The sequence below is a fragment of the Saccoglossus kowalevskii genome, chromosome 8 (genome assembly GCF_978046115.1).
Source record: "Saccoglossus kowalevskii chromosome 8, keSacKowa6.1, whole genome shotgun sequence".
Lineage (NCBI taxonomy): Eukaryota > Metazoa > Hemichordata > Enteropneusta > Harrimaniidae > Saccoglossus > Saccoglossus kowalevskii.
In genome coordinates, this window is record NC_140648.1 from 20,165,442 (window position 1) to 20,179,634 (window position 14,193).

General features: G+C 35.9%; 1 protein-coding gene across 1 annotated transcript; it reads left to right on the top strand.

The window, feature by feature from the left end:
- Positions 1-562: 562 nt before the first annotated feature.
- Positions 563-11,399, top strand: LOC144350120 (uncharacterized). The gene is made up of 5 exons (XM_078008479.2): positions 563-607; positions 4,036-4,142; positions 4,854-6,040; positions 8,935-9,161; positions 11,325-11,399. Exons 1-5 carry the CDS (start codon positions 563-565, stop codon positions 11,397-11,399), a joined length of 1,641 nt encoding a protein of 546 aa, XP_077864605.2.
- The last annotated feature ends 2,794 nt before the right edge of the window (positions 11,400-14,193 follow it).

Sequence of the window (14,193 nt, forward strand, 5' to 3'; positions counted from 1 at the left end):
CGCGTATCGCGTGGACGGGTTTCACGTTCTCTGCACGTAATAAGCTCGGTCATTAAGCATCCTTTTTTGGGGATGCCCGGTGGCCGAGGGGAAGACGTGTAGTGGCGTGGGGCTAGGCGATTGGGTGCCGTATGCGAGCGCCGGTTCGAGTCACGCACGCAGTACGTATTTACTATAATTAGACATAGTCTTTACCTTGCCGTTTATTCGGTGTTATTTGCTTACTTTACTTCCTATGTCGACAGCAACTATGAGTTTGAAAATGTGGGAGTGTTTGCTTCACATGAGAAATCACACCTTACAAATCGCAGAGTGGTGCCCGGCTCGCGCGATCAATGTAAGGCGCACCGGAAGAGCGCACAGAGAATAACGTCTGCGGATCACCCGAACAAAGGCCTCTGGGAAGGAGATTGCGGATCACCCTTCTCTTCTGGAATAGATTGTGTAATTATGACTGATAACTTACTTCGATGATAACCTGCAATTTGGTAGTTTAATTGACAGTCTTAGAACTTTCTAATTTTATTCAATACTGTTTCCAACAGTGTCCGAGAGTGAGAAGATGGCTCCTCAACTCCAAGATGGAACTTCGACAACATTTAAAAAGGTAAACACGTGAAGTGGTTCGACTCCGTACTCCCGCCACGATATGCACAAATTGCGCACATATTTTACAGTTTGAATGAAGTGTGTCGTTAACCTACCATTCATTCCGTTGCTTCGTTTATACTGAGTTTGGGGTAGCCATGACGAATCATGCATCGGGATATTACGTGACCGTAAGATTCCAAGTACATTACAAATCAGAGTGAGGGGTTCGAATCGCGCACTACATGAGATGTACATTTTACTTTTACACAAATTGTCATGGAATTATACATGCAAGTATGCGCATGAATATTAATTATGAAATGAAAGAAAAGTCAGGGAAAAATCAGAAATATAGCCCCAGGTAGGATTCAAATCCATGACATTCCTGACAAATCCTCATAACCTGTGTTTGCATCATATTCGATAGACTATTTGTTTTAGAGATTAGTATGTTTGTCTTGCATACTATGGAGTTCAAATGAATTTCCATTTAATTGCCAAAACATCTTTCTATACTTTAAAATACTTTTCACACCATATGGCTTGCAACAATTTTGTAAATATTTATTGCAATTAAAAAGAAAGTGATAGCTGGAATTCATGACAGTAGCCAACACAATTTGCCATTGTTGACTGCCCTCACCCCCCCCCCCCCTGTATGATAAATTGAACACTGCCATATTGCTGATAAAATTAATTAAAGTGCAAAAATTTAAAAAGTTGTTCTCTACTTTTTATTTGTGATTTAAAAAAGACAACATATACTGGTGTAAACATCACATCACTGCAAACTTAACATGATGTATACCAAATTTCAGAGCTATAATAGTTTTGTAGTATTTTTTGAATTATTAATTATAGTGCAAAAAGTCATGTGATGTGACGTGACATAGCTCCAAGCCTCCATGCCCCTATAAGCTTGGACCTCTAATTAAATGGGTCAAAGGCAGACATAACATACACTGACTCTCAGAAAGTCAGACATTATAGCCCATGATTACCGTATACACATGGTTGACAATCTAAATGTCATACGAGTGGCGGCTTGGTGTTGATAAACACACGCCACCTGTTTGTTGCCAGATCCTAATTGCTGTAATACAGTACAATGCATAAAGCTATACCATAACTTATAAACTAATCTATAACAAATTGTGTATACAAATCAGCAGTTTTTATTCAAATATTTGTTAGTGATTGATCTGCTCAAGAAGTTGCATATATGCCTTTATGTGACATAGCAACAGCGACCATCCACGTATTCAAATTCTTATTCATATAATTCAACATTATCCAATCAGCAAGCGTCTCATTAGTGTTTAATTAGAACTAATGATAATGTCATAATACAATTTGTGGATTAGTCAATTTGAATTCTAAAATCCATTTTTGACTCCCGTGTGCGAAGCACACAATGGGAGACTTTGCAGTTAGTGTGTCTGTATGTATGTGTGTGTGTATATGTGTGTGTGTGTTGGTGTACATGTAGAAGGAGAGCCAGTAGTCCAAACATACACAAACGAAGTGGAGCCCTTTGTACAAGTGGAGCCCAAAACATGCGGCTCCACAATGTTTCTTAATTTATATTAATATTTAATCAAATTTAAGTCAGGTTTGCGAAGCTTAGGTTTAGTATCGGGGAAGGTATGGTTCAGTTTATATTAATATTAATATAATTGTACCATATCTTACCCCGATACTAAACCTAAGCTTCGCAAACATTTCTATGTTCAGTCACGGGATATCCAACTCTAGTTTAATTAAACTTAATTAAAGTGCAATTCTCCATTGTATTGCATTGTAATTGAGTTTAATTAAACTCCAATTAAAACGCAACCCTATATAGGAACTCGTTTTAATCGAGTTCATATCGCAACTATATTAAAAGTTAATTCAACTATATTAAAAGTTAATCCAATGGTGGTCCACAATTCATGGGACACCTGTATGTGTGTCCGTCTGTTCCACTGATATCTCAAGAACCAAACATTGATTTTTGATGAAACTTGGTGCATAGATGCTCTGGGCCAATGCGCAGATTTGATTAGGTTTTGGTAAAAATCCATGCATATTAATTACCCAATTTGCATGATAATAAGCTGATTAGCTCCAAACTAATGCGCAGATTTGATTAGTTTTGGGTAAAAATCTGTGCAATATTAATTACCTAATTTGCATAATGATTAATCAATGTTCGGCTTCTCCACTGATATCTCAAGTAGTAATCATTACATTTCAATAAAACTTGGTACATAGATGTCACAGGACACTGCACAGACCTGATAGTTTTTAAGGTAATATCAGTAGATATTAATTACCTAATTTGCATAATTAATTAATTTTCAGCTTTTGATATTTCAAGTAGTAATCATCACATTTCAATGAAACTTGGTAGATAGATGTCATAGGACACTGCACAGACCTGAAATTTTTTAGGGTAATATCAGTATATATTAATTACCTAATTTGCATAATTAGTTATTTTTTTTTTCATGAATGTTCCACTGATATATAAAGAACCACGAATTGGATTTTAATGAAACTTTTAAAGAGTACTCATCATCACATTTCAATGAATCTAGAACTATGCAGAGACCCAATTAGTTTTTTGTAAATATTTATGCTTATTAATCACCTAATTAACATAATTAATTAACACTGATATCTCAATTACTGATCATCACATTTGAATAAAATTTTATACATAAATGATCTCAGACAATAACCAGGCCTTATTAATTTGAGATTAAAATTTGTTCATATTAATTCTCTAATTGGCATAATAATTCATAATTTTTTTGTTCTTTTCTGTTCATATTAGTTACCTGATTTGCATAATTAGTTTTCATTTTTTTCCATCAATATCTCAGGTACAAGTAAATTTGAATTAATTTTTAATGTGTCTTCAATACTCTCAGCACACGGGAGTTCTTTCTAAGCTTTCTTTGATTATAAAATGTTTATGATGACCACAGCTTTTTGCCAGCTGTACCTTTGAAAATCTTAAAATTACAAAATAAAATATTAAACTGTACCTTAAAATGAATCGATTTCCACTGTTATTATCTCCAGGGTCAAAAGGGGACCCAGGAGCTGCAAAATCATGGATAGGTTTGGATTATATTGTGAGACGTAAACAAACTGTGTAAGATATATATATCAAAACTAAAAGTTGATGATCACATTTTAGACAATATCCACTTGTTTTTCAGTCTAGTATTTTGGAGCTGGGTCACTCGTGAATTATCCTATTATAACGATCACCACACCTTATGTAACATATATCCTAGACTTGCCTAACTGACAATGTTATTGCTTTATTTGATAATTTTTTTAAATCTGCATTTCAAAGAATTATAATATAAAACATTAAAATTGTTATGACAAGGCCAGACTGCATTTATGCGTTTCATCCATTCTTTTTCATGTTTTTCACCCAAACAGTCTAAATACTGCATGACTGGAGGATGTTTACTGTGTATGGTATTCATTTACATTATATTCTGTCATGCAGATGTCAAAGAATTTAGAGGTGTTGGAAATGAGTACAGGTATGGAAACCCCAGATAAAAAAAAATATTCAACTTCTTAGAAAAATCAACTTCTTAGCATGCAACCAATACATGTACGTACCCGACTTTATATTCTCAGCAACATTTATCCATTTATGGGCTAGCAATTGCCATGAACTACTATAAATACCCACACGTAGAGAAAAAACATACTGTGTGAAAATGGTATCCACTAAAGTGCCTCCAAACTCTTTTTACATTATTAACTTACATATCTGATGTTATTAGTAGTGGTTTAGTACCAAAATCCAGAATATACATTTTTTTTTTGTATAAAGAGGGAATTATTTACATTATATTTTTATGAAAATTAGTTTAAATCTTGTCAAATTGTGCCTTATTTTCCGGAGTTTGATAGTTTTGCATATGACATTGTTTACTTATGAGGTCATATAAAGAAACCTTCTTCAGTTTCTATGAATGCACCCTGGCAATGGCCCCGTGGCCCATGTGTAGTGTTTTAGAGCTGAGCACTTACACCTAGGTGCACAGAGCCTGTACATCCTGGCTGGAAGACTATGTTTGCTTTGGTATTTATAAGGTCGGAAAATCAAAATTATTACACCATTCCTATGAATAGCGCCATCTAGAGGTGGAACTCTTCTGTGACGTAAAAATGACGTATATAGGTGTTGGCAGTGTCATTCAAATCAACCGCTATTAATAATTTTCTTTGTCTTATCTCAACAGATCATTTGTAGCATCGTGGTATAGAAACCTATCCGTAGTCAATGGGAATCATTTGGAGACCTTAGAACCAAAATATGCACCTGCAGCCAAATCATCAAAACAAAAGAACCTATTCGTATGGTCTACCAAATGCTCTCGTCTTAATGATATTTCCTATGTATTCAACCGCAAAACTGGCAGTACTACATTGGTTACTATTATTGATAGGTTCGCAAAGAAAAATCGTTACCGATTGCAGCGAGAAATCATTTATCATAGCGGCCTTGATTATTGGGGATCAATGATGCTTTATCATGTGAATGGAGAATCTACCGAAAACATCACATTGCCGATAATTGACGTGGACAGGGAAACACGTGTTGTATTTGCTGGAGTTAATCACACAATTAATATAGTTTCGGCTAATGAAGGTGGGCTACTAATGCAAAAGAAGACACCCAATACTATATTTGTGTCAATCGTTCGTGAACCTACGGCGAATTTCGAGTCTGTTTTCAATTTTTTCAAATTGTACAAGTACGTAAACATCTGGAGCCCCAGTAGCACTGCTCGGCTAAAGGCCTATCTGAACAGACCTGAGGTTTATCGTAAGAAAATTCAAACAGGAACTAGAAATTGGAGTGTGGCCCGAAATAGCCAAGCTTGGCACATGGGAATTGACCACCAATATCACAATCAGGAAGCCATCGTTTCAAAGTATTTCTCACTCTTGGAAAAGGAATTTGATTTCGTTTTTGTAACAGAATACTATGACCACTCATTAGTTATGTTAAAACAACTAATGTGCTGGAAGATGGAAGACATTTTGTATATATCGAGACGTGTTCGCACAACTCATACGCCCATGTCAGATAAGATGAAAAAACAGATCAGAAACTGGAATTTTGTGGATGTCAAATTGTACGACATGTTTAACCGTACATTATGGAGAAGAATTGCAGAATATGGTCCCAATTTTGACAAAGACTTAACAGATTTTATTGAACTTAGGGATATTGTAACCAGAGATTGCAATAAGAATAATTTACTAAGTAAAACAGCAATTGAGTTATTAGCCAAACATGGCTCAATTGTTGTGTCTAAAAGAAAATTCTGTACCAATTTAAAGGCATTTTTCAGCATGGATGATTCTCTTGGAATTTCGTCAAACGTACTCGGTGTAAGAGATTTCTCCCTGAAATTGAACGGTGAGTCAATTCATTGTAGTCCATACAGACATGAATGCGGTCTGAGTCTTCATACATGTGTTTTGGGTTCCATCATGATCATCATCATTGTCATTATTTTCATCTCTCAAACATGCCTAGACAGATTTTGTTTAATGTTGGTACAAAGACAAGGCATAATGAAATGAACATGCATGTTGATTTATTTTTCATTTGATTTACCTTTGGCTGGTGAGCATTTTTGTTCCCAAAAAAACTTAAAATCAATATTTGAACCTGACATTATTTGACATTTCTTATGGTGGGTTATCAATGCATGTGTGTGTCATTTTGTCAAGCAACTTGATTAAAATGGCCAACTTTTGGCTAATTTTTTCACCATAAGTGTTCTGCCTGTTAACATTTCTCTGTTTTGCCTGAAATTCTCACAGATTTGGCTTAAATTTTGTACCAAGGCAAGACATGCATAATGGGTTGAATGTTATATTCAACTATTGTAAAATACTTTATTTTCGCTCGGAATTAATTTTCACTGAAGGAATTCATTCATTGAATGTAACATATTGTTTCATGATTTGATTTAAAATGTCTGACTGGGAGCCATGTTTGAGTTATTTTCTTGTGCCCTAAACTATTTTGCGAACTTATTTTGACCGATTTTATTGAAAGCACCGGTAGTTTAGAGAAGATGATAATGTACATTGGCACGCTGATTTGTTATTTGTTTTTATGACCTTTGACCAACTACTGGCTATTTTTGTGCCTTAAAACACCCCAAAAAATAAAATTTGAACATGTCATAAACGGTTTCTCAGGCATGCCTTGGGCAAATTAATTCAAACGTGGCACAAACATCATATATTATGTGTATGAGTTGAGTTTGTTTACAGTGATTTGTTTCAAACTGGATTGATTTAGCAACCTTGTTGGTTTTATTTATATATTTCCTTCTCAGACATGCTTTGACTGATTATGGGATGAACAACATCAATGATGTTTTGTTTTGTTATTTGATTCAAAATGTCGAACTGGTGCATTTATGGATCATATAATTTTGTATAATTATATATAAGGATGATCCTAGATTAAAGCGCAATGGTCGTCGCTCAGTGCGTATTCGAATTTCATGTAAATAAACAATGTATTTTACATGCGTTGTATACGTCGCTATGAGTCCCATATGCGACGACAACCGCCCTTTAACCTGGATGTGTCATTACAAGTAACACGTACCATATACTTTTACCAGTAACATGCTGAATATTCCCCATATAAAATAATCTATTTACATCTTTCATTGTTTATAATTGACACAGTCATTAAAAACTGAACAGGGACTTTGTCTTTGACACTTACTTATTATAGTGTAATAATTCGTAATTGTTTATTAACCTTTTCACGAACAGTTTCCTCTTTTCATCTCAAATTCACAAAATAGTCCTGTCTATAGTCTGCAAGACAAAAATAGCCAAATTTGTTCAGTAAAACAGAAATTTGGGTTTATTTTCTTGAAGAATTCAAGAAAAAACAAGTCATTGTCAATGACACGTCCCCGTTCCGTTCATATTTGAGTGACATATACAAAGCAGATCATGACCGAAATCTTAGACCACTTTCAGTGGTCTGATCTGAAATGCACCTGCGTATGTACAACACATTGTACTAAATCTGAACAAAATCCATCCATGCATGACAGATCTGGTTCCGGAATTGTGAAAATACGTGATTTTGATGCATTTTCGACCTTAAAATGGCCATCATTCAGCTATTGTTAAGCGGATCATGAAACAAATGCACATATCTATTTGTGACATGATGGACCATGTGTGTGTGAAGTTTGAACTTGATCAATCCAGACATGTCTCAGATACGGATCCAGAACTGAATTCTTTAAAACAAAATGGCTGCCAGTCGGTCATTTTAAACCCGATCCGAAAAAAAAATGACGTGCATCAAGGTCCTATTATGTTTAATGTATGTACCAAATTTGAACAAAATCCGTCCATACATAACTGAGATCCGGGTCCGGAATGGTGAAAATGTGAGATTTCAATGCATTTTCGGCCTTAAAGCGACCGCCATTTGGCTATCGTTAATGAGATCATGAAACAAATGCACATACATATTTGTGACATGATGTACCTTGTGTGTGTGAAGTTTGAACTCAATCAATCCAGGCATGTCTCAGATACGGATCCAGAACTGAATTCTTTAAAACAAAATGGATCATGAAAAAAATGCATGTGCGAATGTCCCATATAATGTGTGACGTATGAGTGAAGTTTGAACTTAATCGGCCCATGCATGTTCGAGATACAGGTGATCACGAACGCACACAGGGCAAACCGAACAGGGACTAAAAGGTGTAGAAAAGTTTGGGGGAGAATGTCTGGTGGTGAAAAGGATTAAAAGGTGATAGCAGTTTGACATGGAACCAAGCTAAAGAGGCATGCACAGCAAATGTAAAATACATTGCAGTATTTACGCAAGTTCCAAATATGGGCTGTGCAATGGCCACACTCTTTAACATACATGTTTCTGGAAATATTGCGGTGGTTAAATATAATCCCATCTTTCCAGGATTCTACAAAATTATCTTCCAAATGAGAACAACTTGTTTAGTTGTTTGCTGGATTATAATTAGTCCGATAGTTGTATGAATTGATTAAGCCATAAATTTTTCAATACTTGCAGAACCAGGGTGGTATATGCATGGATTAACATGTGCAATTGTTTTCAAATACATCCAGTCATATGCCTTGCCCCACAAATAGGGTGTATATGCAACTGTTTTTGTTTTGTTTTGTTTTTTCATTCTATGTTGTCACTTTCTTGTTGTCTTTACCCAGATCTCACTTCGAGATACGGTTTCAATAAAAAATATTATGACAAGAACATTTGCTTTATATTTTTAGGTGTGTCGGACCCGATAAAGAAAGTGACACCCAAGACTAATATTGATTCTAACAACCACTGCATTCAAGTGAATTATCATAAAACTAAAAAACGTAATCAACAAAATAAAGAATTGGATATCTACATGTCATTTGACCAGCAAGCTAATGTTTCTGATACAAGCATATGGACAAATGGAAAATTATATAAGGCATCAATACAAGTCAGTAAAACACCAAATTTCCAGGTAGGTTGGTTGTTAGATGGCTTTTCCGAAAGCGCCTTTTGAGGTCTCGCGTTATTTAATTGGCAAATAAACATGTCGTAGGTCATATTTTAAATTCTAAAGTATAGGTACATGCATCACAGACTGATTATGTGTTGAATAATAATAATTTATTTTAAATATTAAAACAATAGCTGTGTCATTAGTATCAATCGCTGAAATGTGGACGCTGAAAAAATAGCATATATGCTATATTTATACTGATATTGTACATTGAATAAAAAAAAAAGGATGGTTGCAGGGTTGCGTCCAGTCCTTCAGAGTGCGTCTGCATTTATATTAAAATTGAATTTTGTCAAGCAAACCTTGGGATCAAGGTACAAGATGACAACTTACTGGGTCCCTGAGCAAAATATCAAATACATTTTGCCTCTCACTGATGGCATATTGCTGATGGCCTCTCACTGATAGTCTATCACTTATGGCCTATCACTGATGACCTCTCACTTATGGCCTCTCACTGATGACCTCTCACTTATGGCCTTTCACTGATTGCCTCTCACTTATGGCCTCTAGCTGATGACCTCTCACTTGTGGCCTTGCATTGGTGGCCTATCACTGATGACCTCTCATTTATGGCCTTGCACTGATGGCCTCTCACTGATGACCTATTGCTGATGACCTCTCACTTATGGTCTTGCACTGATGGCCTCTCACTGATGACCTCTCACTTATGGCCTCTCACTGATGACCTCTCACTTATGGCCTATCACTGATGGCCTCTCAGTGATGACCTCTCTCTTATGACCTATCACTGATTGCCTCTCACCTATGGCCTCTAGCTGATGACCTTTCACTGATGACCTCTCACTTATGGCCTTGCATTGGTGGCCTCTCACTTATGGCCTATCACTGATGACCTCTCACCTATGGCCTCTAGCTGATGACCTATCGCTGATGACCTCTCACTTATGGCCTTGCACTGATGGCCTCTCACTGATGGCCTATCGCTCATGGCCTCTCACTGATGACCTCTCACTGATGACCTTTCACTTATGGCCTATTGCTGATAGCCTCTCACTGATGTTCTATCACTGATGCCTCTCACTCATGACCTCTCACTTATGGCCTATTGCTGATGATCTCTCACTGATGACTTCTCACTTATGGCCTCTCGTTGATGACCTATTGCTGATGACCTCTCACTTATGATCTCTTAATGATGGCGTATCGCTGATGACCTCTCACTTATGGCCTATCACTGATGACCTATCGCTGATGACTTCTCACTAATGACCTTTCGCTGATGGTCTATCACTTATGGCCTCTCACTGATGCCCTATCGCTGATGTCCTATCGCTGATGACCTCTCACTTATGGCCTCTCAGTGATGACCTCTCGTTGATGGCCTCTTGCTGATGACCTATCACTGATGACTTCTCACTGATGACCTCACTTATGGCCTATCACTGATGACCTCTCACTTATGGCCTCTTGCTGATGGCCTCTCACTTATGGCCTATCACTGATGGCCTCTCACTGATGACCCCTCTCTTATGACCTATCACTGATGGCCTATCACTGATTGCCTCTCACTTATGACCTCTAGCTGATGACCTCTCACTGATGACCTCTCACTTATGACCTTGCACTTGTGGCCTTGCACTGGTGGCCTCTCACTTATGGCCTATCACTGATGACCTCTCATTTATGGCCTTGCACTGATGGCCTCTCACTAATGACCTATCGCTCATGGCCTTAGGCCTTATCACTTAGGCCATCAGCGAGAGGGCATCAGTGAGAGGCAATAAGAACTGTTCTTATATGTTTGAAAATATATTTGTATTATGTCTCCAATACTCTCAGCACACAGGAGTACTTTCTATTAATCTCTAAGAATGCAAAGATGCAATCTTTTTCAATTACCAAGCCTAATAAGTTATTGTAATCCTAACACTCAGTTCAATGTCTTTGTTTTCAGGAAAACTATCAAACCATTAGTGTTTAAAAGGTTAACAATGAACAATTTGCTCGCTTTTTTTTTTCAACAACTAACAGAATACTTACTGATGAGTTAATAAGTTATCCATTTTAGTAAGATCATGAATGTTTTTTTGATTTATTTTTAATTAATTACTTTCCTAATAAAGAAGTTTAACGATATTTTTAATTTTTTTTTTACAGATGACAGTTGAAGGTAAACACAGTGAAGATGCGTATCTTATTGACTCTGTGAGCATATCCAGTGGTACTTGTTAAATGATGATCTTCAGTATTATGTCACCTATGAGTTGCCCTTGCAGAATTAAAGCCTGTCATTTCTAACACACAATCACAGTCCCTCTATAGATATTTAGTGACTTCATTAGTCCCAGTACAGTTCAGTCTTTCTGTTCATACATGTATCGGTGTGTTCTTCCTGCGACCGGACTTGAATTTTCGAAATTTCTTGGCTGATTCTCTTCAAATTTTACACATATAATTCAAATAAAATGAATATTTTCTGGACATACTTATTGGCTGATTTGTTTCAAACTGGATTATAAATTTGGTTTTATACATTGTGTGCCTTTTTTTTTATTGTATTTAAATTCAAAATGGCTGACTGGCTTCCATTTTGTTTTATGATTTTGCATATCTGAAGACATTTGTCAAACATGATTTAACCAAATAATTGGTTCAAACTTTGCTACATTGACAGGTCATAATAATTCACATATGCATATCAATATTTTTTAATCATCTCTTTTGAATACCATTCATTTAGTTTTCAACTAAAATTCCTGCCAACAGATTGTGTTATGACATTTATAACTGTACAGCTAGTTTACTATGTGTTCTTCATGATCGCTATCGGCAGTATCAGGCATTTTGATTGGTTCTTGACCAATCATGTTAACTATTGCTTCACAAACATCGTGGAGTGTCAGTGTTTTTAGTGTTCAAATGATTACAATCTTTTGCTTATACTGTAATAAAACAATGTCAAATTTTACTTGTATCAAGTACTATTTTTTTAATGGCATCATGACAGAATAAATAATAGGCAATATATTGCTTTATCTACGAAAGTAAGTTATTATTGTAAAATACTTTATTTTCACTTTGAATTAATTTTCGCTGAAAGTATGATTCAGTGAAAATAAAATCCAGCGAATACACATTTTCTACTATATTTTACATTCAACTCGTCAAAACGCAGTGAAAATAAATTCCATACGAAACACCCAAAAAGCCTTTTCAGCAAAAAGTTAATTCCAGCTAAAATAAAGTATTTTACAGTGTAACTTTGATGATCATTTGCAGGTAAATTTCTTTAATTAAATGTAAAATTTTGGGAGCTGATGGTATGAATAATAAATTACAAAATTTGCCAAATAATTACTTGGTAATTTTGGGGGGGGGGGGATTTCGGTAAATTCGATCATGCAACAAAAAAACATATTCCAGGCTGCAACATTTCATATGTGTTACTTTTATTTTACCTTTTCCAAAAGACATTACAACAATAATAAATTGTTAGCAGTATTTAGTCAGCATTTACATTTCGAAAATTTAAAACAAAAAATAAATACATTATTTAATGAAAATATAAACTTATATGAATATCAGGTATCAGTAATGAAGACATGTTTTATTTTTGCATTATTATTCTGAACCAATAGAATTTCTATGCAGTGGTATCATCAGCATTCCATTATTATTGTGTCTAAATCCAATATTCATGTGTATTCACTTAACTGTGAATAATGGTTGGACGTTGCAGATGAGCTTTTCAGTTTACCATCCCCCAAAATAACGGCTCCAAATAATGTGAAATGAACGCTGACTGACAGTATAGACAGACATGCAAATTAGTGATGTCACAAAAAACAAGAACAAGCCGGTAGGCTGGTTGGCGATCCGCTCCGCTCAAAAACAAGCACCATGTTTTTGGCTGTTTCCATGGTGTGACATAAACGTGAAGCTAACGTCGGTTTATAACTAATACGAAGTTCGCAAACACCATTCAGTTTTTGGAAGTCACTTAGTTTATTACTAGGACCACAATCACTCTCCTAGTCGAGTGACTGTGCTAGGACGTATTCTGCTGTTACATTTATTATTTCCAACAGTTTTGCGATAGCATTTTCTAGAATGAAGCGTTTCCTGTAAATGCTGGAAAGCGAAATAATGAAATGACGAGATGGTAAATATTTACCTAAAGTACAGTGTGTTGACCTTCATAAAAATATACTTCATAATGCAAAACATTAGTCACGGTGAGTTATTTAAATATACGACTCCTAATCGAAAAATATGACCACAGTCCAGAATTTCAGACGGATATTAAGAAACCTAAGAGCATATCAAAAGCATTTACTCTAAAAGATAAAAAAAAACTGCAGTCAAAAGTCAAGAATGCCAGCAAATAAAGGACTCTGTCCCACAATCCTTTGTGCGCGTTATTACGGACACGCGCAAAAAACTGTACCACGCTTGTCAAATCTGGGTCAAATATACAGTACGCTACTATCTTGCCACAGTGGAGTGTTCGGTGACCATTGAATTAGCCCGTGATTCATATTTTATGTGTATTAATTTATTCATCAATTTTCGTGACTGACAGTACTGCCCAAATTTTAGCCAAAAAAACGCAACTGGTGAAACGGAAGAGCATTGCCAGGCGATGGACGCGGGGCTCTTTGGCGACGACCGCATAGAGGTCAAAATACGCGTTCTATTTTTACACGTTAAATATGGCTCTTCCATTTCTCCTCCTCCGGAATGTTCTACTTTCACAGCCTAATCGCAGGTTTTTCGAAAAACGTCGAAAAAACACAAGAATTAGTAGAAATGTTCCTGTTTTGGGCGGATTATTGATGGAGAATAATGTCTTTATTACAAAAATGCTGAAAAACCGTGAGTTGTTGCCTTAGTTATTTTTTTATTGGCGAAAAACTGCGAACTCGGCAAATTTGGTTGCACAACTTCCCTTTATCATATACACCCAGCAACACCGATAAAACTGGTAGGAGGTAATACATTTGGGGCGAAAGTATTCAAAAATCAG